Source organism: Ambystoma mexicanum, chromosome 10, assembly GCF_040938575.1.
Source record: "Ambystoma mexicanum isolate Mex_15411 chromosome 10, UKY_AmexF1_1, whole genome shotgun sequence".
Lineage (NCBI taxonomy): Eukaryota > Metazoa > Chordata > Amphibia > Caudata > Ambystomatidae > Ambystoma > Ambystoma mexicanum.
In genome coordinates this window covers 1,315,972,246-1,315,996,329 of record NC_090932.1, presented here as the reverse complement: position 1 = coordinate 1,315,996,329, position 24,084 = coordinate 1,315,972,246, and the positions used below count along the sequence as shown (strand labels likewise).

The window sequence follows — 24,084 nt, the reverse complement described above, 5'->3', positions numbered from 1 at the left end:
TAACCAGAAATGTTTGCGTCCAGGACCAAACACAGATTACACCTTTTATCACAAAACATCCCCCTACCACCAACTGTCACTAAAACCTAGAGGATGAACCAGAACCCAAGAAGAACATGTTCAGTTTCTTCTCAGATCAAAGCACCACTCCAGAGATTTCAGAAGCCCACACCCTCAGGGAAGGGCCAGGCCAAGCAAATGACACAACACAGCAGAGCTAAAAAGAACATCTCAGAAGCAGATGCCTTCTCATCACTGCACATCTGTGACGTTCTCTGTAAGGATGAAAGAGACCTACTATTGAGCACATAGACCTGCCTCACACACAACTACTTGGCAGTTATGCAAGAGGCCATTAGCACAGGCTACAAGATTGAACTCACCAACAGAACAACCGAGAGAAAAGGAGGAATTACTCTCCCACCCAATGATGCTATCGATGTAAAAATCTCTTGGTGTGACAACACCCTGTACTGCAAATCACTTCTGCTACTTGGTTCTATCTCATACATAACATGTTCACACCGAACACCATTCTCATCTGCAGACTACCCTCATAAACCCATCTTTTGCAGATAAGTTGCAGGTGTGGCTACTACACATTTGGTGCACCATATGGGAGGTATTTCAATCTCTGGCAGGAAAAGGTTGACAGCACTTTTAACAGCCATTGGGGTCCTAAACCTCAAGCAACTGGTTAACAGGCCCATCCTATTGGATGGCATGTCTTGTAAGGAGATGTTCATCACTTTCTCATACCTAGTTCTCTTACCTTGGGGAGACCACCTTTCATTCTTTTCAATAGCTTCACCCAAGCACCACTGATACCAAAGTCCACCAAAGCCTCTCCAACTTCAATCATGACCTGGAAGGAGAGGAAATTGCACATGCTCCTTGATACACCTGATGTCTCCAAACTCCAGCTCAGGATCAGTACCCAGAAGATGACAACAGATGATTTACATAACGACACACCCTTGACACATGGCCCCTTCACATTTTTACAAAAAAACAAGTCAACAAATGGGTTACCCCTAAACTTAACCTTTTCAAGAAAGAAAAAAAACAGGATGCTTGAGAAAATCTGGAGGGAAAATGATCTACCATACCAACAGACAAATTATTTTACCATCAACATCTTCGAATCGACAGAGTGGGAATGGTTGAAGCCAATACAGCGTATTACACTTAGTTTTCAAGTGCATCGACAAATTCAAAAACCCTTTGGCCTGGAACAGAGCACCCGCATCAACTAGAGAGCTACGTGACTCCATTGCAAAACACTTCCAGAAGCCATTCAACAAATCCAGGACCATCTTCATTAAAAAAAGAAACAACATTGCCAATCCCAGGTGCGGAAACCACCAAGTGCATCACTGCAAGCCTTTCAACGCATCTAGATTCAGGAGCTCCTAACATCAGTCAATGCTTTCAACCCAGCAGGGTCTTCAGAATACCTGTGCCCTCCAATGTTTACAACGCAATAACAAAGAATCCCAGAGTGCCGCAGTCCTTCCAAGCCCTGCTCAAGGATTCCATTGAACAAGGCATTGCTCCCCACACTTCAAAACGGCCTTCGTCAAGCCTCTCCTAAAATAGCATAGAGCTGCTCTCAACAGCCTAATAAACTACCCACCAAACTCCAACACACCAGGCCCCTCTAAAAATTATTGAGACGTTTATTTACCAACAGCTACAGGAACATGTTGGAAGCATCTTTCTTCTCCATGATTCACAACACAGATTCAGCCCTATAAGAACAAAATCCATACTATGCTCTATTTGGGACAACCTAAAAAACAACACAGACTTGTCCAGTGCACTCATCCCATTGGGCATCACCACAGTTTTTGTCACTCAATAAACCCTACTAAAAATATTAGAGGACACCAGATTAAAGGGAATGTCTGCACTGGAGTATGTGATCCTTCTCTGGAGGGACTGAGCCTCCCATGTGGAATACCCCACAGAGCCAGCATGTTGCTCTCCTTTTCAATATATAGATGACCACTCTTCTGGAACTCATTAGTAATTCAGGTCTCACATGTTCCAGCTATACAGATAATACCCGAACCATCTAAGAGCACATGCTTATCTCATATTGGCTCATTGATGACAACAAACAGACTGAAACTTAACCCGTACAAAACTGTGCTTACAATTTGCAGTGCCACACTACTATGAGCGCCACACTAATGCCCTAGCCTTTAGAAATTAGAAAGTGCCCTCTGCTTAGAACAGCTGTCAAAAACCTTGGATGTTTGAAAGACACAGACCCCACACTGGAAGCACAGATCAAAGTCATCATAAGGACCTGCTTCTTTCAACTCTGAACGATACAGGGCCCCATGCCTTATCTACCTTTCATGCGCACAACCAGGGCACTGATCACACGAGTGCTCTTGCGACTCGACTACACCAACTGCCTCTACTTGGAGCTCCCTGATTACCTACTGAACAGGCTCAAAGAGTCTAAAGCATGACATCAAGACTCCTCAAAGACACACACCTACGCCATCCAAACAGTCCATTGGCTACCGATCAAAGGGAGGATTCATTTTAAAAGGGAATGCATTGCCCACCGCACCTTACACGACAGGGGCCGGAATCATCTACAAGGAAATGAATCCACTACAAACTATTGAGAATGGTGTCATTATTTAACTGGCAACACCACAGAGGATCTTCCTCCTCCTTTCATTAAACTAAACTCTGGAATTCTATGCCCGTAGATATATGGAGGGAAAAAAACCACATGACTTTCAGAAAATCCCTGAAAACCTGTCTACGCAATTGATATCAGCACAGCACCAGCACACAAAAAAAACAATCAATAGAACCCCATTATCAACAACAAGGATCAGATGGAACCTCCTCTGCCTAGGTCATGAACATGCCATGATCCTAGACACACAGTCAAGGACTACGGGAGATCTGACTCAATTGGGTCAGTCTCCCTGCAACCTTTTTATGGGATCAGATTGACACTCTTGCGAAAATGCAATGGACCAGTACTCAGTGCATCAGATGAGAATCTTCGGAGATCCGACTCATTCAGTTCAGCCTCCTCGCACCCTTTTAATTAAACCATAAAAGCAAAATCCCTCATCAATAAAGAATATAACCACATATTCCAACTATAGCTGGCCAACACCTCTTGAACTCACGGATTCCCTCTCGGCTATCCATGCTCCCTCTCCCTCAAATTGAATCACAGCTTCATCTCACTGCACCTTTCACTACCCATACAACCAACCCTCACAGGAGATCAAGCTTCCTACAAACACAACGCATGAACAGTACAACACCGCTGCTCACTTCTTTTCTCACCCTTTAACACCCCCTCACACCTGTGGCTAACAAGGCCCTTGCAGCGCTAACTTTGACTGATCGACCCCCGGCATCCCCTTCAGGATGAAACACACACTCAGCCGCTATCCACCCGAAATGAAACATCAACACCACAGGATGGCCATCTATCTTACCCCTCTATCCACTACCAATCCCCCATTTTTCTTCCAGAGCCAAACGTAGCAAGGTCACCAAAATGATGGAAGGGATCTATGAATGTTCTTCAATTTTTCTTCTTTTTTGACGAATAGAAAATTTGGAAAAAAAATTGGGCCGATTTTATCACTTTTTTGTACCACATAAAGTGAGCAAAGACCACGCCCCAAACCCCCCACTATATACCTTATATATATTGCCCAAACTTCTATATATGGTTAAAAAAAATCGGCAAAGAAATGCAGCAAACGTGGTTAATACTCGTGGAAGTGCACTGTTCAAGACCAGTTGACATTACATTTGCGGATTTAGGGACTCCTCCAGATGAGACAATGTGAAGGTTTGAACTTTGAAAACTTTGATGTAATTACCTGGATCCAGTGGAACTACAGCTCCTATGTAGAGGAAGGATCGGAGGGATCTCCAATACCCAGGGCAGCAGTGTATGGGAATGGGTGCATTTTGCCCTGTGCCCGATTGATTCAACAAATACTAAATGATGGTGATCTAGTGATTCACGCACCGAGGTCACAATATGGCCAAAATCAGCAGTAGAGAGGATAACATTTTAGATACCCTTTAATGGAGATACGATGCTCTGTGTACAGAGGCTCAGGCGTGGCCTCTTTTAGGGGGCTTCACAAAGCCCTTTCCCGCCAAAAATGTATGGTTCTTAAGGGTGGCAATCTCCAGCTTCCGTTTCAATACAGGATTCCATGATCCTGTGTCCCTATTTACATTGTGGACCACTAAGTTAGTTAGGGTAGATATCGCTGGGATTCCCTGAACTGAAATGGGATGCAGGGACACAATCCCCATTACACCACTGCCTCTTGCCATGTTCCCAGTGACATCACCACACCAACACTCCACCAAGAATGTTAGTGACATCACCACCATCCCAACACTCATAGCCATAATCAATCCCAGCACAGATTATGACACCATGCCAAGGTAGAGAAAATGGGACCTCTGGTAGTAAACATACTCTGCCCCTCCCCAACTATGACTGCTATGTGGCTTGACCCCCTGCAGACCGCAGACCTCCATGTCTTGGGAGGATAGCTTAGGGGCAACGTGCTCACCTTGGAAGCAAGACAATCCTGAGCAACACAGGTTCAATCCCCGGGTCCGTGCTTAGAAACCTCTGGGTATTAAGCATGTTATAAATAACCTATCATATCATATCAGACGTGATTCAATCCATGATCAAAATGTCCATATATTTCAATTGATCCATGGCAGGTGCGATACCCTTAATCAGTCATGACTTTTAGCCAACAGTACCTTTGCATGATGGAATTTGTAAGTGTTTGCATATTATGGGAGAATGAAAACCAAGTGTTGTTGGATACTGTTTGTGATGGACTCAACTTTAATAGTTCTGGTGATCACTGTTTGACTTCTCTTGCACCCCCTCTCTTCTGTTTACTTTACTTTATTATACCACCAAGCATCACTTCATGTCCCCCCCACACCCTCATACCCTTTCATGTATGCACCCATGCAACAAACACACTTCTTTTTTATTCACATGTGCACCAATACACAACATGCACTCTGCATTCTCATTCACACGCATATCACTGCCCCAGGACATCTCAAAGTGCGGGGAGGAGCAGCAGTCCCCCTTATGTGCATTTAGCCCTGAAGTGTCTGCACCCTGCTTGCCCAATGGGCCATGCAGGTTTGGGGCAGCAAAACGCCCCCGCCTTCAATGGCCCATTGGCCATGTATGCTGGGGAACTGCCAAATGTAAAGGCAAATCATGTTTCTCTGTTTTTGCTTTAGCTGGCTCAGCGGTACCTCCATATTGGACGGGGGATCAGTGCCTCGCCGCTCATTATGGACGGAACAACACTGATAAGGACCCAGGAAGTATGGATGGATTAATCAAGGTGCTTGTAATGCAGGCAATAAATGACATTAGCAGCTGGGGGAGAGACAAGAACTATTAAGGAGGCTATGAACTCTGGCTTGAACTAAAGGCATAAGCTTGTGCTTCATTCCTGCCTCCTACGGCACTCCCTCAAACCGCCATTTTGTTTTTTGCCCCAGGCCTCCGCTGCTCCCTCACCCTGCTGCCCTCCACCCCCTACTGTTAGGCCATCTTCCCCCACACTGAGACAGCACCTTACCCACCACGCCCTAGTCGTCCCCACCCCCAATCTCATCCCCCCATTTAACTGGTTCTGCCTCTCCCATAAGCACCAGGGACCCAGATATACAATTGTTTACAACGTGGTTAATTGTAAGTCCAGACAATACCATTTACCCCATTACTACATCTATTCATGATGTTTCAATATGTCAAGAAAGCCACTGATAATGAACACAAGAGCTCGGAACAGTTTTGCCCAAGATCACAAGACACTCCAGTGCAATCCCACCACTTCCCAACAGCGATTAAACAGCAACTCAAAAGTGCAATGTAGTGCACAGTTTCCCTGAGTGAAGCAAATAAGATGAAGCGCTCACCTGTCAAACCAATGGGCAGCACAGTCAACTAAGGAGCAGTCTCTATTCTACACTATTAACAACTATCACAAAAGGTAAATCCAAGTGAACTGTGCTTGTTTCTGATTCTAATGCTATTTTCTCTCTATGTCATGGGTTCATAATATGGTGCCCTTTTTAGGGTGGTGGGCGGGATTATGCAAATAGGCGCATTTTGGAGGGCAGGACATGTGCGTGCCGGAAATGCACAAGTGACCCTTGAGCCCACTCTAAAACGTTGGCATATATGGGCTCGGGTGCTGATAGGCTTAAAACCAACCACGGTGGGCTATTGCAGATGTGAAAGGCACCAGTCACATTTTGGTCTCTGAAACTTTAACTCCTACTTTAGCCATTCTTGCAGGTTTCCAGGCTAAAATAATGTGATATATGTTTATGTCAGTGGTAGAAGTGTGCCAAAATAAGTAGTGGAACCTGTAACTCGGGTGGGGAAGGGGGTAGGTGGGAGGGAGCAAGGTGCAACACATGTGTCAAGAGGCTGTCCTGGTCCAGTTAGACAGCCAATCAGGCAGCCAAGAGGGTTGAACAGGCAAAAGGAGGATGCCCCTGTATTTTTTCATCAGCTTCCAATAGCTAAAATAAAGCCAGACAGAGTTCATCCAGGCGGAGATGTCATTCAGTCTTGGCGAATATACAGTGAAACAGATGTCAGTTTAGCTGTAACTGCTGTGGGGCAGTAAAATGGAGAGGTGTGGTCGAAGAAAACGGATTTTATTTATACAACCATTTTCATCATTCCATTCCGGCATGAGGAAAATGGCTGTATAAAGTAGTGGAACTGTTAACGGTAAAAAAATAAAAGTAGTGGTACTGCGCTCCCAATAACTCCCGCTCACTTCGACCACTGGTTAATGTGTGTGTTTTGCCTGCATATCTGCAATGAAGTGTGCTTGAACATAAATCCGCAAACTCGCCGTTTGATAAAGAGGCCCTCAAATTCTGCACTGGCTTGTACATTTCTGTGTTTCGTTAAGTTGGAAGTACTCTGACCCCCTTTGCGACCCGCTCAATTTCTCTCATTCGCCAGTCCTGTTCATTCAGCCAAAAGCCGGATATTCAGATCTCGAAAACTGACATTGACTTGTGTGTCGGTCTAGTCCAAATCAGTACAAAAAGCGGGCAATGCTAAATGTTGCACCTTTTCCGTATGTGCTGACGTTTTGATGCACTTTAAAATACATTGGAGGGAGGTGGTCTACTGCTATGTCGGTTTAGGAGCGTGATTACTAGAGCACAGCTTGTGCTTTACCTCTACCTTCTAAGCACTATAAAAGCTTGGGTGCATGATGCAGAAAAAACAGTGCCTGAACTGCTGAATAGCTGTCACGCGTTGTTTACCTTGAACTGCTGAATAGCTGTCATGCGTTGTTTACCTTGCTTTAAAACAATAGAAAACAGATTTCCAAATTAGATCATTGACTAGGGTGACCCGGTTTAAAAAGTAAAAAACCAGGACAGGACAACTAACATAAAAGTAGGACTAACCCTTGAAAGTGGCTGTCAAGGCACTGCACTTCAGTAGCGTTTGGAGGAAAAGGAGGTTTACGTGTTACTGTTCAAAGAAACACAGATTATAATTAATTTATGACAAATTAACGTTATCTTAAATTGTAAAATGCAACATTTCTTCTGTGCGAGATTGCGCGTTCCTGCCTTACCAGCTATAAAGGCGTACTACAAAAAAAACGGACAACTGCAGTTTCCAATAGGAACATAATCTTGAAAAGGGGGACAGATCGAGCACCAAAAACTGACACAGTCCCGGCAAAGCCGGACCCGAATCCTAAAAGTCACATTCAAATGATACACTGCGATTTCAATACGGAGACAACTAATTTATATAGATAGTGTGCCCTGCCTCGTCCAAATTGCCAAACAACACTTCTGCGAATACGCATGTGAACCAACAGGCCATTCGTATAAAAAAAACATCAAGAAAACATGTTATGGCTCGTTGCTTGCAGCTGGCCAGCTGTTACCTTGCCATGCTTGCCCGGCGCCTTGAGCAGCGGCTGGTACTCCATGTCGGACATGAGCTGTGTGTACACACTCCCTCTTTGCAGGCCGTCCTGTGAATACGCCGTTTACCATGGGAGACTGCAGCCGGAGAGTGCCACCCGTCCGGCGTTCTCCTCCACTTTTAAACCTTGAATTGGGCACGCTGGACAGACAATAGCCCTCTCATTATGCGCACCGCCGCTTCCCTGCGCGCCATCATATGCAGTCACGCACGTTTACGCCTCACTTAGCGGGCACTGTTGCCTGGCATGCACGCGGAGCAGGCCATTTGTCAGGGCTATTTAAGAACAGCACGCTGCGATTCTTTGAGGAAGCCTAGCCGATTCATCAGCTGATCCCACGTTCAAATGTGAGTTCTTTTTTTAAGTGTAGAACATGTGAGCAGCCAGTATACGAGGTAACTTAGTAAGAGTTGGGTACCAGGAAGTGCAGTAGGGCCTTTGAATGACAAAGAGCACACTGTCCAGGTTGGGGTGCTGGGTGTGTTGTGCTAAAGGTTATGTACACATTTGCGTGTGGCTCCTCAGCAACCCCGAATACAACCAAACATGAAAACACCAATTCAACTGGCTAAGCCAATACCTCAGGAAACGTAAAGTCTGTATCCCTCAACAAACCAACCCAGACAGAACGCATCACACCCTGTAAGGCAAACAAACATGAGAGGCAACACTGGATCTACACTTCAACTAGGATGGCCGACTTTACAAAATGGTTTCGCAAGAAAACTGTAGACTTGGTAGCGCATCAGAAGTGGCCGGCAGTGCTAACAGTTCCCTGCGTTGTCATTCACGCCTGTCCAGGGGCGCAATGACACCTACATTTCGGTGGTGGGCTAACTGGTGATGGGAGGCGCCACTTCAGAAACTTTGTGGGCAAAACTTGTAGGCTTTGCCCCCTCTGCTCGACCCCAAGCTGGACATCAAGACCAAGCCTCTGCGGTGCCCACACCCCCATGTGACACCCTGGGGAACCCAAGTGGCGCTCCTAACCCGAACCCTTGATGTTGTGCAATAACACTGCTCGTGGGGCACTCAGTGCTGTGGCGGTACCGAGACAGAGATGCAGAGATGAGCTAACGGAAGGAGAAGCTCCTGTTCACTGAAGGCAGTGACGACGGAGAAAGGTGAAACACGCTGCAGCCCCCTCACAGCCCATCCATAAAGCTGGAGTGCTGCTGCTGGGGCTGATACCCGGTCACTGACACACTGGAGGGGCTGCTTGAGGAACTGTCTGCTGTGAGCCAATCAACGGACTGCTGCGGGGTGCCTCATCTGCAACCCCTGCATTAAGATAATGCTCCGCTGCAACCAACACTGCTGTTGCTGAGATACATGGAATGACACCCATCCTGCTACACTGCCTGCCACAGGAAGGTGTGGTGGACCGCACCACGACCACTTGGGTAAACACCCACCAACAATGCTGGCGATGCTCCTCTTCTGAAGCCCTGGAGAGGCGGACTGTCGAATGTTTAAACACTGCAACCATGAGATAGCCCTATAATGCCCATGCACAAACTAAGCACCCAGTCCATTGACATTAGGGGCCTACTTGAGGCCCAACTTGGAGAGTCCTGTGTGGTCACACAGGTTGATGCCCTAACAGGACCGCAATCTGGCTTGCGGTGCGGGCTCTGCTTGCCCCTGACCATTATGCCTCTTAAACCCCAGAACCACCCTGCCAACATGTTTCACGACTGCCCCCCTGCAGGGGTTGGAGTTCACCTGCGGGCTGTAGCGTTCTACCACTTGGGGCAACTGTGATTACATGTTCTGGGCCTGACTTGATCCGCATTACGGCCATAATCATGTTGCCCTCTAAAAACAAAGGGAATGGCACGATAATGGACTCCTTTGTTAACCACCAGAAACCCCGCCACCCAGTTCTGCCCACGGACCCGATCCAGCCCGCTACTCCACCAACCCAACCTGAGCCTCAAGAAGACAAGGTCGTGGCTGCGATTGCGGCATTTTGATCCTCCCTGGAAAATAAAATAGAAGAGGTGAAAGTTGATGTGCTCAGGTATGATGTGCGGTCGCTAGTAGAGAAGGTGAACCCCTATGGGACACTCTTAAAAGACACGGTTACTACCACAGAAGATTTGGCTTTGCTATTGAAGGTGCTGGAGGCTAGAAGTGCCATGCTAGAACGAAGAGCGGAAGATGCGGAGGGTAGATCCCGAAGAAATAATTTACGGATGTTGGGGCTGCCTGAGGGGGCAGAAGTTCGAGACACCACCAACTATATAGAGACCCTACTGCTACAGGAAATTGGACCTGGGAATGTATCTCAGGGCTTCGTAGTTGAGCGAGCTCATCGCTCCCTACGGAAAAAGCCACCAATGGGCTCCCACCCCCGCCTGGTCATTGCCAGGATTTTAAACTATCAAGATTGGGAAGTGACCCTTCAGTTCTCCAGAGAAGGCAAGAGGATCCAAAGAGGCAGTGTAAATATCACCATTTACCACAACTACACGCCCGTGGTATAGCAGTGGAGGAACACATTTGTACCAATGAAGGCAAAGTTCTGCCAACTAGGCCCCAAGTACATGCTTATCTACCGAGCACGGTTTAAGGTACTGCACAGTGGGATGGCCCTTTTCTTTGAAACACCAGAGGCGGCTTCCATGTGGATGGAGCACAACAACTTAGAGCCCAAATTGGACACAGAGGACCAACGGAACAAGGACTAGGCTCTCTGTCCATGACTGCCTGGCAGCAACCCCACTCGGCCTAAAGCAGCTCTGAAGTAATTTGCACTCTACTTGCGGGGTGGGTGCCCCATAGCACCAGCAGTCAGAGACCCACGAAGGAGGCCCTGTGACCCACTGAGCAGAACAACACTGCACTGTACTTCTTGCATCCTCCCCTACCAAGGGGTGTACATAGCATATCGCAGGGCCTGCCACGGCCGTCCGGCTATAATTCGGTGGAAGCAGGCACGGATGCCCGCCAGGTGAACACCAGACAACCCCAGTCCTCATGGACGACAGACACAAGCTCATTGCTGGTCCCGTCACCCACAACCCCACAGCTTGGGCTGGTTACCGGGGTATGGGTGCGCCTGAACGGAGCATCTCCATTGGGCACTGTTTGTACCCCACATTTGGGGGCTTGTTGCTGTTCTTGTTATGGTTTCTTTGCCTTGCACACATTTTTGAGCTTGCAATGCGATGCTGCTGATGGGCGGGGGTCACATGGGAGTGCAAGGTTGGATACTTGTATAATAGCCTGGCACTTAAGGGGTTAAACTACTGACTTTTAATGCGAGGGGCCTGGGGTCCTACATTTGAAGGAATAGGATGAAATCTTGCTTGCACCAGAAAACAATAGATATTGCCCTACTCCAAGAAATCCATCTGCTACCGGAAGACAAGACAAGGTATCTACTCACTGGGAGGGCTGTGCTATGATGCCCCATTCTCAACATTTTCTAGGAGAGTGCTTGTGTGGCTGGACAGGAGCCTACCCTTCCAGTGTTTGGAACTAGATATAGACAGGGAAGGCCGATACTTGATTCTATGGCGATATCTAGGCAACAGAGAAATTTGTATAGTGAACTCCTGTTTTTCAAACCACCCAATCCCAACACACATTCGAATGCTATGTAACCGCATCATCTACAAACAAGATGTCTTCTTTCTGTGGGGCGGAGACTTTAACTGCATCCGAGACACTACACTAGACAGAACCTCCCACCCACGCAATGGCCCTTCTCTGGTCGCTACTGACCTGAATGCTCCACTCACTGACCTTGACCCTGTCGACGTCTGGAGGGAACTACACCTGGGAGTCAGGGGATATTCTTACTACTCGCCCCCCCACAACTTGCACACCAGAATTGATTATTTCTTCATAGGCGCTGAGCAAGTACCAGAATTTACAAGTGCAGAATACATGGGCTACACAGTACTGGACCACATGCCTCTGGTCTTCGCATAGCAGTTTAGTGCCCCTAGAGCGCCCATATCTACATGGCATATGCCCACAGATGTTCTGAGAGACCCTTTGTTCAAAGAGACACTGCACAAAACCCTAGTAAATTACATGAAAGACAACATTTGCAGCGTAAACAGCTGACAAGTGATTTGTGAAACTATGAAAGTGGTGGTCAGAGGGGAGGTTGTTGTCGGCGCAGGGGGCATCCGCAGGAAACTACGGGAGGAGCTGGAGACGCTGGAAAGGGAGATAACTACTCAAGAGGCCCTAACGCCTGGCCAACGGTCAACCGAGGAGGAACTAGCCGAGATCCAATCACGCTGCCTGCTGGCCTGGGAGAGGCTGTCCAAATTTGACCATGCCACACGCGTAGCCCGGGCACACGCAGAAGGCGACAAATCTGGAAGTTTGCTAGCCTGGCTATGTAAACGCAAACAACCCAGGGCACTCTACAGTGATTCATGATGTATTTGGTGTCTTGTAGTGGTCCAAGACAGCCATTAATGACACTTTCACTGCTTATTGTACTCAACTTTATAAACACGAAACTCATATACCTCAGGCTGACATAGCTGAAGCTCTACCAAAGATCTGGCTCCCCAGGCTTTCTAGTGATCAGAGAGCCTTTCTTGACCGACTCATTACTGTTGAAGACATTGGTAAGGCGATCGCCTCCCTTTCCTCTGGCAAAGCACCAGGTAATGACAGCTCTCCGGCTGAATTTTAGAAGACATACTCCCCCACCCTGGCCCTGGTGCTACTAAAGGTCTTTGAGGAGGCATATGACTCTGGCATGCTTCTGGCCACCATGCACAAAACACTGGTGATACCCACACCAAAGCCTGGGAAACCCGCTGAATGGTGCAACTCTTACCACCCCCTAGCCATGTTTAACCACAATATTAAAATACTAATGACCATACTGGCCACTCGCCTATGGAAATCTATTCCCTTTCTAATACACGTCAATCAGACAGGGTTTGCTCCTGGCCACAACACCACTCTTAATCTCCGCCGCCTACAACATATTATTGACCTATCCAATTTGCACAATGAACTCTACCTAGTGGCATCGTTAGATGCTGTCAAGGCTTTTGATTCACTGTACTGGGAGTGGAGGGTTGCTGCACTGAAGGGAATCGGGTTTGGAGGGAACTTTATACGATGTGTGACGCTACTGTATACTTCCCCAACAGCAAGAGTTAAGTCGGGCAAGCACATTTCAGAATCTTGGAATATACAGAGGGGGACACGTCAGGGGTGCCCACTCTCACCCATGCTTTATATACTAGCACTAGAGCCGATAGCGGCATTCCTGCGACAGAGTCCATGGGGGTGGGCATCAACATAGAGGGCATCCAACGCCTCACCTCGCTATATGCAGATGATGTTCTCCTCTACTAATGTGAGCCAAAATACAACCTCCCCATTGTACTGGAAACCCTCAATGACTTCGCAGAGCTCTCAGGAATCGCCTTCAGTAAACAGAAGTCTTGCCTCTTTCCACTGTCGGTGCTGTGCAAGACAGACATGGCCCCCCTTCCTGACCTGGAGGTGCGATGGGAGACACACTCCTTTCGGTTTTTGGAGATCCAGATTACGCACACACCCATGAGCACTCACATGCACAATACCCTTAGGGCGGTTGAAGGTGTGAAGAAGTCTATGACATTCTGGTCCCACCTACTGCTCTCTCTTATGGGTGGGTAGGGTGGCACTAGTCAAAATGATAGTCCTTCCCAGACTCTTATATAACTTCACAAATGTTCACTAATGTATCTCACCTACATTTTTTCCGCTCTCTAGAGGGACTCCTATGAGACTTTTTATGGGGACCTAAAAGACGCTAGATAGCAATCAGCACACTGTGTCTCCCCTATAAGTAAGGTGGATGCAACTACCCAAGCTGAAGCTCTACTATCTGGTTGCGCAGCTCATCCTTGTTGCCAAATGGCCCTCGGACGAACACCCATCTGAGACTGCGCTACTTCAAACACTGACGAGACCTATGCAGCTCTAAGGGATCTTGTGTCTCCTGGATAGCCACATTGACCCCCAACCCCTTTTTGTGTGAGTGGGTAGACAAGTCTGGGCAAGAATCCTTAAACTATTACACTCACCATACTCCTACTCACCGAATATCCCATTGCTGGCTGTTGGGTGGACAAGGGCGGAAGATCTGGCTATCGCCAGGTACTAGGAGTAACTGGGGTTATACACCTGGGGCGACATGTACAAGAATGGCAAGTTCAGGGACCTGGATAACCTAAATCAATGGGAAGGTCTTCCTAAGGGACAATTTCTGAGGCAGATGAAGGTAAGGAAGATGGCCAGGACCAACTGGAAAGACTGGCCTGCAGAACCACAGCAAGATACTTTCTTAGCTCTGATGTACGCCCTGAGTGCTGGCTGGAAGCCCGTTTCCAGACTGTACAAATGCCTGCTGGGAAGGACCAGTGTTTGGGACACTAAATTGAGGAAACGGTGGGAGACTGATGTTGGCTCCGACATCGCTGACAAACAATGGGAACTGGCCTTAGCCTTCACAAAAAATGTATCCCAGAATGCACAATTTCGATTACTGCAGGCTAACGTGCTTCACCGCACATATATGACTCTCAGCAGAGTGGCCAAATTCAACACCAATGCTTCGTCGGCCTGCCCCTGGTGTAGCCTGGAAGGGGCTGACTTAATGCATATGCTGTGGAAATGTAACAAAGCACAAACCCTCTGATCACGCTTTAAATGGGCATGCACAAGAGCTGGAGTGGTCCATTACAAATGGTCTGCGCTTGAATGCATGTTGGACGCTTACCCCAGACCCAGCAAACATAAACATGTCACCAAACCTATGGACCTTGCCTGCATACTACCAAAGCAGCGCCTGGCCATGGCATGGGAAACTAAACAAGGCCCACAATACAAATCATGGCGCAGGGAGTTTGCGACTTGGTCTGAAGCTGAAACCAAAGAATGGCTTAGCGTGATACAAACACTTGAAGGGGACCCTGCCACTAACTTTGAAGCCTGGAAAATGCTTATTATAGCAATGTTTCACCCATCAGACGACAAGCCTCCTTGAACACTACTCCATTGTTAAATACACCTCTGTTAGAGAAACAGATACACATCTAGGCTAAGCCGCCCCCCAACCCACATCCTCCTCCCCAAGTCAGACTGAGATCACTCATGTTGTACAAGGACACTTCCATGCTCTGACCCCCACTGATCTGAACCACCACCAAGCCTAAAACAGAAACACGCAAGCCTTTGTTATTCTTTCAATGTTTGTTTAACCACTGTTTATAGCGCTGTTGCTTGACTGTGCCCAGTAGACTGTCAATGCTGGAAAGACTGCAATAAAAAACGTTTAAAATAAAATTAAAGCAATATGCCAGTGAGAATGCCAAAGTGATTGGATTTAAAGATAACATACTCATTTAGTAGAATATTTTTATATCTAAAGCCCAGGTATCTGATCAGGCAAGACCCTTTAAGCAAAAGTGACCACCAGGGGACGAGGCGGTAGTACAATTTCCTACAACGTCAACTTCCACATGAGATACAAACCATCCATTTCTGTTCATTATACCATTATATGCCATACATTTTAATTCTGGTTGCACCAAAATATGCCAATGTTCCCATATATGAACATACTTGTGTGCTTTGCATATAATGCCAGTAATGATTCTTTAAGAAAACATATCAATGCAGGCTCTCCAAATTAATAGCAGTATCCCCATGTAAGGAGATACTTGTGGTGGTTTTGCCATAAAAAATGCCATATCACAATAAGAAAACATCTCCAAAGTGGCTGAATGAGGTGCAGTCTAGACACACAATGACACGTATCATGCTTACTTTACAAGAGATGCCCAGTAAAAAATGTCAAGCCACAGAAAGAAATTATTATAATTATTATAATAAAATGGCTAGACGGGTTGCACCAAAATGCCAGTTTAGCCACGTAATAACAGTTATCATGCCTACTTTATTGTAAATGCCCAGTCAAAAAAAAGTCATACCACAGTTATAAATGACTAGACTGGCTTCACCAAAATGCCATTCTAGCCACAGATCATGCTTACTTTATCATGGATGCCCACTAAAATGACATGTTTAGAGAAATACGCCCTTCCCCAATTGCCCCTCTAACACCCAGCCACCTGCCCCACCCCACCTCCCACCCTCTACCCACCAAAAACCACTCCTCAGCACAGCATTACACATTAGTGTGCACACATACACAATTACACAACATTCACTTACTCATTTAAACATACCATTCACTCTCAACCCATTCATCATTCACATGCGCACCCTGACCCATACATCATACACTCATTCACACGCATTCACCCATTCACACACACGTTACATAATACATATGCACACTCCTTTCACCTATGCATACATACATAATGAGCTAACATGCAATACTCCTTTGCATAGCTAGTTTCAGGAAAGGCTTCCCTCGTCTCTCTGCTAAAGATAAAGTTATGCACAGCAGCCACCTCCACCAGGGTGCGAAAGGACACTTAATGGGTCCTGCTACCCGCTCTCCATCTCCCCGGACTATTTCTCTGTATCAGTGTCAGCAGCCCCTCGTTCTCTGCCCACCATCACTATTACTGTCTATAGTCTGGGGATGGGCGTAAAATCTGCAAAGCTATTACAAGGGTGCAAGGCTTCCGAGTTCAGCACGCTCAAATCATCTAAAGTAACGCCTGTACTAGCAACAATGGGCATCAAGCAGTACTCCATCAAATGGGCCCTGAGAAGCCAGGATACCTGCAGGGGCACCATCATTAGTGACCCAGGTCAGGCTTCTACTCTTGAGGGTGCGCTCAGGCCCCAAAATATGGATGGCCTGCTGGCCCTATCTACTGATTGCTCCCAACCTTCAATCATTTTATTATTGTCACTGTCGCAACAACATTTGCGCATCCCATAAGCCTTTGATGGTGCTTCAAGGGACCAGGATGACTTTTACATTGATCCATCTTTTCATGTGGCACATGTTGAAGCAGGGGCTAATGGCTGCATGAAGGAGGGTGCCACAGTCTCCACCACGGCCCCACAGTTCTGCGAGTCAGCCAGCAAGCTGCCCCATGCTACCATATTAACATCAATATTAAGACCATACTACTCTTGTCAATAAGGAGTCTGTACTGTTGGCATTAGCCATTTTCATGCCCCTGTGGTAGCAGTGTTGGTTCTTAGCACGGCTGACTATTGTAACTCGCTGTACTATGGCCAACCACGCTATCTGATAAATCACATTCAAATGCTCCAGAATGCAGCAGCCAGAGTAGTTCTGCGCCCTCCAGGACGCACTCATATGTCACCCTCCTGAAACAGCTGCACTGGCTTCTGGTTGAAAAACGGATCCTGTTTAAATCTATGTGCCTAGTGCATCAAGCTTTTTACAAGGTTAGAGCTGAATATCTTCAGGAAAAATGTGTTCATTATGTTCCTGCTCGCCCTCTTCGGTCCCAGGCTGCTCTACTACTATCGGTCCCCTGTGTTAGACAGACTCGGACCGGCAGCTGTGCCTTTTCTGTGGCAGCCGCAAAAGCATGGAACCAACTGCCATGGTCACTTCGTGCAACTTCTCTTGCCTTCCGGCGGTCCCGGAAGAGCCTTCTTTTTGAAAGGTGTGTCTGCCCCACCTCTTCTGCTCAGGGCCAAGGTACCTTCGGGCGTATGTGCACGTTATAAGACTATATAATATAACATAACTTATACGAGCAGGCTCCGGGACCTCCCAAGGTGCAAGAGAGATGGAACAAAGAAAGCACAATATAAGGGGCACTCATGTTCACAGGGCGGGCTCTCTGGGACACAGAACACCCTGAACAGGCCACAGGCAATACAGATAACGGACTTAGGCACAGAAGCAGAGGATGAGAAAGGGCCAATCCAAATACATCAGTATAGACGCACACCGGAAGAGAGGGCTCTTTACTTGCAGATGCCCCTATTAGAGAGGGGCGGGACAAGACCACAGTACATACCTTGGAAGCACACGGACAGGGAAAATATTAGATTGTGGCTGCCCTCCCTAGGTGGAGGGGTGGGGAAATGGATATATGAAATGGAAAAGCTGACAGCGGGACACAGGTTGGCAGTGGGGGACGTTAAGGGCTTGCTAGTCTCTATACTAGGCAATGCAGAGGAAGACATTTGGAAGAGGGCGGGGTTCCCGGGAGTGACCACCCACAACACTGCACACGATAGAGCACCATTCGCAATATGCAGACATGCAATATGGCAGGCATTGCGGATACAATACCCTGACACGTCAGACATAGGGGCGATCACGTCACGCAAGATGCGTGACGATGAAGATCCCGTTAGCTACATTCAGGAAATCCAAGAGATTTGGCGTTGCGAAACTCGGGAGCCATGGGATAAAATTATAGCCATCTTTTATCACATCTTGATACAAGGATTACCAGAGCCGGTACAGCGACAATTGAAGAAATTGGTGGGGATGGAGGCAAAGGCATGGTCGGAAATACAAATCACAATAGTACACCATTGCAGGTTGTGAAAGATGGAGCAAAAGGCAGAAGACAGAAAAGCAGATGAAGCAAAACTAGTACAAAAGAAACTGTCCAAATATGCTCTAGAAGGAGCTCTTATAACAAGCCCAGCCCACAACCACAGATAGCAGTAGCGCAGCCCCAAACTCAACCTCAACAGCCGCAAAGGTACGCTAACATGCAGAAGTTCATGCCACAAATGGGAGGAGGGTATATGGGAATGGGCAGCTACCAAAATAATTATAGAGGAAGGGGATGGCTTCACAGAGGGCGGGGCTTTGGACCACAATCACACCATCCAGGAGGGGGATTCAGGGGATTCCCACAGTCACAGGGCGAGGGAGGAGTAGGGTTCCAATGGCAAGAACGAGCGCCACCCCAATGTTGTACCTGCAGGCAATTGGGGCATATTTCCTGCACATGCAGAAGCAGAGGGATGCAACCAGGCAGCATATCTAACAGGGTGGGCACGATGGATATTACCCACAAGGCATCCAACAGACAGAACAACCACAAAATATGCCACAGCAAAACATGCACCAATCCCAGACACAAAAACAGACCATGCCAGTAACACAATAAATACAGCAACCAGTACCCCAGCAACAGCCACAACAAATGACAGCACCACGGACCCAACACGTACAGCCAGTACAGCAGTTAACACAGTTGCAAGACGACTCCTCACAACCCATGGATGCAATGGCAATGGCACCAGTAACACAAATGTGTGGGTGACATTAGTAGGACATAACCCCTACACAGGAAGTTGACAGTCATTGTACCCACAATAGGACAGCCCACATATAAACCTGTTGTGTCCCATCCTATCAGTCATGCCTAATCCTGCGGAGGAACCTCGAATACAGGTGGCTATAGGTGACAAAACATTTTTCTTTCTAGTTGACACTAGGGCGACTAGGCCATGTATACATTGTCAGGCAATGCCATGAACACTCAAGGATTCTCGGGGGCTCGAGAAGTGGTTCCATTTACTGATAACATCTCCTTATCCATAGGAGATCATGACTTATCCTTACCCTTACTTTAAAAGCACATCTCAACATATTGGGACGTGACATAATGAGCAGACTGAACATGACCATCTCCTTCACAGACAAGGGCATAGTGTGCTACACACCAGGCATTAACACGCTCACGGCTATGCACATATTCCAAGCATACTGTGGGCAAACTGTACAGAGGGGGGAGCCAGTTGACCCAGAGATCTTTCAGTACGGGACAGGCATGGCCCTTGCATGGCTGCCTGGAATTGCAGGTAAGGTATGGAGGAGACCAAGTGAGTATCTCTTCAGGCCAGAGACACCAGCCGACGAAAAGGAAGGGGCTTTTGTATCAATTGACATATAGAGGGGATTGTGGCAAGAGAGGACTGGGTTGCAGTGCATGCACTGGATGATGAAGGGAAGGCATCGAGGGCCATTATAGCACCATCAGAAGGGTGTCGGCTGACACAAGTGTCCGATGAGGAACTGTTCTCCCAAGTAAAAGGGAAGAGTGAGATGATGTTGGGAATGAGCGTGTACGTCTGGCTATGCATAAAATACAGGGAGGTGGCACAGAGAATGGCAATTGCCTTAGAAGCCCCACCTTCCTTCTTTGAGGAAGACCAAGCAAAGGTACTCTCGAGGCTATGGACCACCAGTCCGTAGGACGTCGGTGCATTAAAAGCATAGGAGGAGTACAGATAAAACTGAAGCCAGGAGCTATCCTACTAAGAGTTAGACAATACCCCCTGACAAAGGAAGCAGACAAAGGCATCTACAAAGCAATCAGTGCCCTAATAGACAGAGGCATCCTGGAACCATCAGATTCTCCATGCAACACTGCAGTGTACCCCGTTCGCAAGGCAAATGGGGGGTCATGGCATTTCATACAAGATTTGCACCCTCAAAACCACATTGTAGAAGCAGAGTACCCAGTGGCAGCTAACCCTGCAACAATCTTATGTGGCATCCCAGCTGAAGCTACATGTTTTACGTTAATAGACCTCAAAAATGCATTTTTCTCGATACCCCTACACCCAGATTCACAGGATCTAACAAGCTTCATGTACCGCAAACGGTTTAGGATCAAAGATTCGAATACAAAGGTTTTAATAACAATACTCTCGAAACAAAAGGACCAGGAAGAAAAATCGAATGCACTTATTTTTTTGGGGTCCCCCCCAAAAAACCTGTTTTTTGGCCAAACACCATCATTTTTACCTATACCAAAACCAAAAAAAAATACATAAAAAAAGGATTCAGTCTTTTTTTTCGGTCCTTTTGACTCAACTGTATTGCATTCGATCCTTTTGTTTTCGAATTAATGACTGAACACCACAGCATCCAGAAGTGGAAACACACCAGGCTTCCACAAGGGTATTGCGAGTTACCCTCCATTTTCAACAGAATAATACAGATGGATTTGGTTGGCCAATGTACAAACAAAAGGCACTGTACTGCAGTATGTAGATGACATCCTCATTTGCAATGTCACCGAGGAAGAGTGTAGGGAAGACTCCATACACATGCTCACCGTACTAGCAGAAAAAGGATACAAAGAAGATAAGGCCAAGCTACAGTACTGCCAAAGGGAAGTGCTGTATCTAGGCCAGATTATCTCGCAAAATGGCAAGAGCACAGCACCAAACAGAGTACAAACAATACTAGGTACACCCCAACTGAAAACAGTAAGAGATCTGCTACAATTCCTTAGATTATGTAACTGCTGCAGTGCATGGGTTTTTGATTACAGCACATACACGTCCTCTTCTCCTAGCATTAAAGGAAGCACAGAGAAACAACAAACAGTTGTGTTGGACAAGGGAAATATCAGAGGCATTCAGCAAGCTCAAGGGAGCAATATCTACGGCTCCTGTTTTAGGGAAACCAGATTATAAAAAGGAGTTCTTTATATTTTCACACTCCAATGGGTTGGTCATGAAAGTGGTTCTGGCATAAAAGACAAGCATGGGACACAAGTCAATTACGTACTACAGCGGCATCTGGACCCAGTAATGCTAGGACACTTCCCATGTGAACAGCATTTGGCTGCTGCAGCATTTGCGGTAGAAAAGGCCTCATCAATAACTATGGGGTGCTCCACAAAGCTGTATGTGGAACATGCCCTCTTTGCAATACTGCATAAGCCAAAGAGCACTCTTACAACAAAGCGAGCAACGTTATACGAGATCATACTATCCCGACCAGAATTAAATAAAGTGAGGTGTAAAACGTAAATCCAGCACAATTCCTAGCAGACGAAAACGAGGAGGGTTAACGCGCTCATGATTGCACACAGGCCATTGAATTCTACACAGAAACACGAAAAGTAGAGGAAGAGGAACTTGAGGGGGGAGAGGTAATGTACATTGACAGATCTTCCACAATTGATCAAGGTGATGGCATCAGGAGAACAGGTGCGGCCGTGGTCAGATGGAAGGAATATTGGACATGTGAAGTAGTGAAGAGTGTTCGGTTACCCCCACACTATTCAACACAGGTGGCAGAATTAGCAGACCTGATTTTAGCGCTCAGAGAATGCCAACGCAAAAGGGTAACTATCTATTAAGACAGCACCTACGTCACCTCAACAGTACACTCTGGACTAGCGAGGGGGCTGAGAAGAGAGTTTAGGAGAGCAGACGGAACACCCGTACAGCAAGCCCTCCTCCTGGGGGAATTGATAGAGCCCATCATATACCCAGCACAAATAGCGCTAGTGAAATGCCAGGCCCATACAAATGGAGACGACCCAAACTCGAAAGGGAACAAGGCAGCAGACTACCACACACAGCACGCATCATACTTTGGGGAAATATGGGACCTACCAGAAAAACCAAAAAGAGAGGGGAGGGGTGAGGCAAATGCTAATGAAAGAGGGGTACAACCACCTACCAGAAACTCAAATTATGGAACTGCCGGCACCTGCACCGATGGATGAAAAGGAACTCTTGGTAAAAGAGGGTGTTCAATGTCCCCTACTGATGCCTTATGGTGACAAAATAACACCGGGAAGGTAGTAATGCCCTGTGCACTACTGGAAGTGGCGTTCACACAATTGCACCATCCCACGCACACAGGGAAAGAGATCATTGCAGCTCGCATTGGAGAGTCATGGTTCTGTCCTGACTTAAATGCACATGTTTTCAATTTTATCAGCAACTGCCTGACGTGCCAACAATGTACCGCTCAACACACCCTAAGAGTAATAAAATGAGCAATTACACATCCTGAAGGCCCATTTCTACACCTTCATATTGACTATGTCGATATGATCTACGTATGTCAAGGTTACCGATACATGATAGTAGTGGTTTGCCCCTTCTCAAGGTGGATCGAGGCAGGGCCCTGCTCCCATGTTGATGCCCTTAGAGCTGCTAAATATTTAGTATGAGAAGTATTCCCAAGGTGGGGCGTCTGTGAGGTCCTGCGATCCGATAATGGTCCCCACTTTGCTAACCAAATGTTCCAGCATATAACCGCCCCGTTAGGGATCAAACACAAGTTTGCCTGTGCATACCATTCACAAGCCGATGGCGTGTGTGAACGCCTCAATGGATTACTGAAGGAAAGCATAGCTAAAATACAGCAAAGTACCAAGAGGAACTGGCTCCATTGCTTACCCCTGGCTCTATTTGAACTAAGAAATAAACCTGGCTCTGATCACCACCTCACATCCCACGAGGTGGTGACAGGATGCTGCATGCGCCTCCCACTAGCACCTCCTACCAGGGTAATAAAGGATTGCGAAGGGGCAGCAGAGATTTTTGGTAATGAAATGTTTAATTATGTGAATTCACTTGTTTCTAGCGCCTCTTTTATCTTTTGACAGATCCAACGGACGCAAGGGAAAGCAGAGGACGGAGCACAATAGGATGACAGCATTACAGACCCAACAAAGGAGCTCCTTCTCAAAGCGGGGGACAAGGTGCTCTTAAAGAACTTCATCCGGCGCTGGAATGTGCCCTAATTTACAGGACCCCACACAGTAGAAGCAGTGACAGAGAGGGCGGTGAAACTTGAAGGCCGGCCAGTATGGCATCAGGCGCATGATATTAAACACTACAAGTCATTGACTGAACCCCAGAAAGCCTTCAGGAAAACTGACAATGCAAATGTCAGGGAAATAAAGAACGTTCCAGATTATGGCAACACAAACACCATAAATATTGATGACCCCCTAAATGCAGAAGACAAAGTGCGGGCTGCCCATCGCATGGTGAGACGCTCACAAGGCCCTGATACCCCCACTGCTGTTTTGATACAAATAGATCAGTAAAACTAATATTGTCCCAGTGTTAAGAGACTACGAATATCGGGGAACATCGGGGAACATCGGGGAACATAGGAACATACAACATCCTTCCACGTGTGTGCCAAGCGCCGCTGTCAGAAGTGATCAATATGTTAAAATAGAATTTACCATACTGCACGCACAATCTCAAATCTCATTAGCAAATACACTTTTAACACTGCTTCCATGTTCACTACCTCTCTCTCTACCTCTCTCTCTCTCTCTCTCTCTCTCTCTCTCTCTGTCTC

The 24,084-nt window shown here is 47.0% G+C and overlaps 1 protein-coding gene across 4 annotated transcripts in view; it reads right to left on the bottom strand.

Moving 5' to 3' along the window:
- LOC138492307 (solute carrier family 2, facilitated glucose transporter member 11-like) overlaps window positions 1-24,084 on the bottom strand; it is a 453,312-nt gene that overhangs the window by 331,762 nt on the left and 97,466 nt on the right. The window contains exon 1 of one of the 4 annotated variants that reach the window (XM_069619356.1): window positions 8,004-8,141. The exons of 2 other annotated variants lie outside the window; for them this stretch is intronic. Coding sequence is in view for 1 of the 2 variants with exons in the window: in XM_069619353.1 (XP_069475454.1) it covers window positions 8,004-8,057 (54 nt within the window). In the remaining variant the exon portion in view is untranslated. Of the gene's footprint in view, window positions 1-8,003; window positions 8,142-24,084 lie in introns of those variants that run through there. One more of the 4 variants, XM_069619353.1, reaches the window with a different exon arrangement.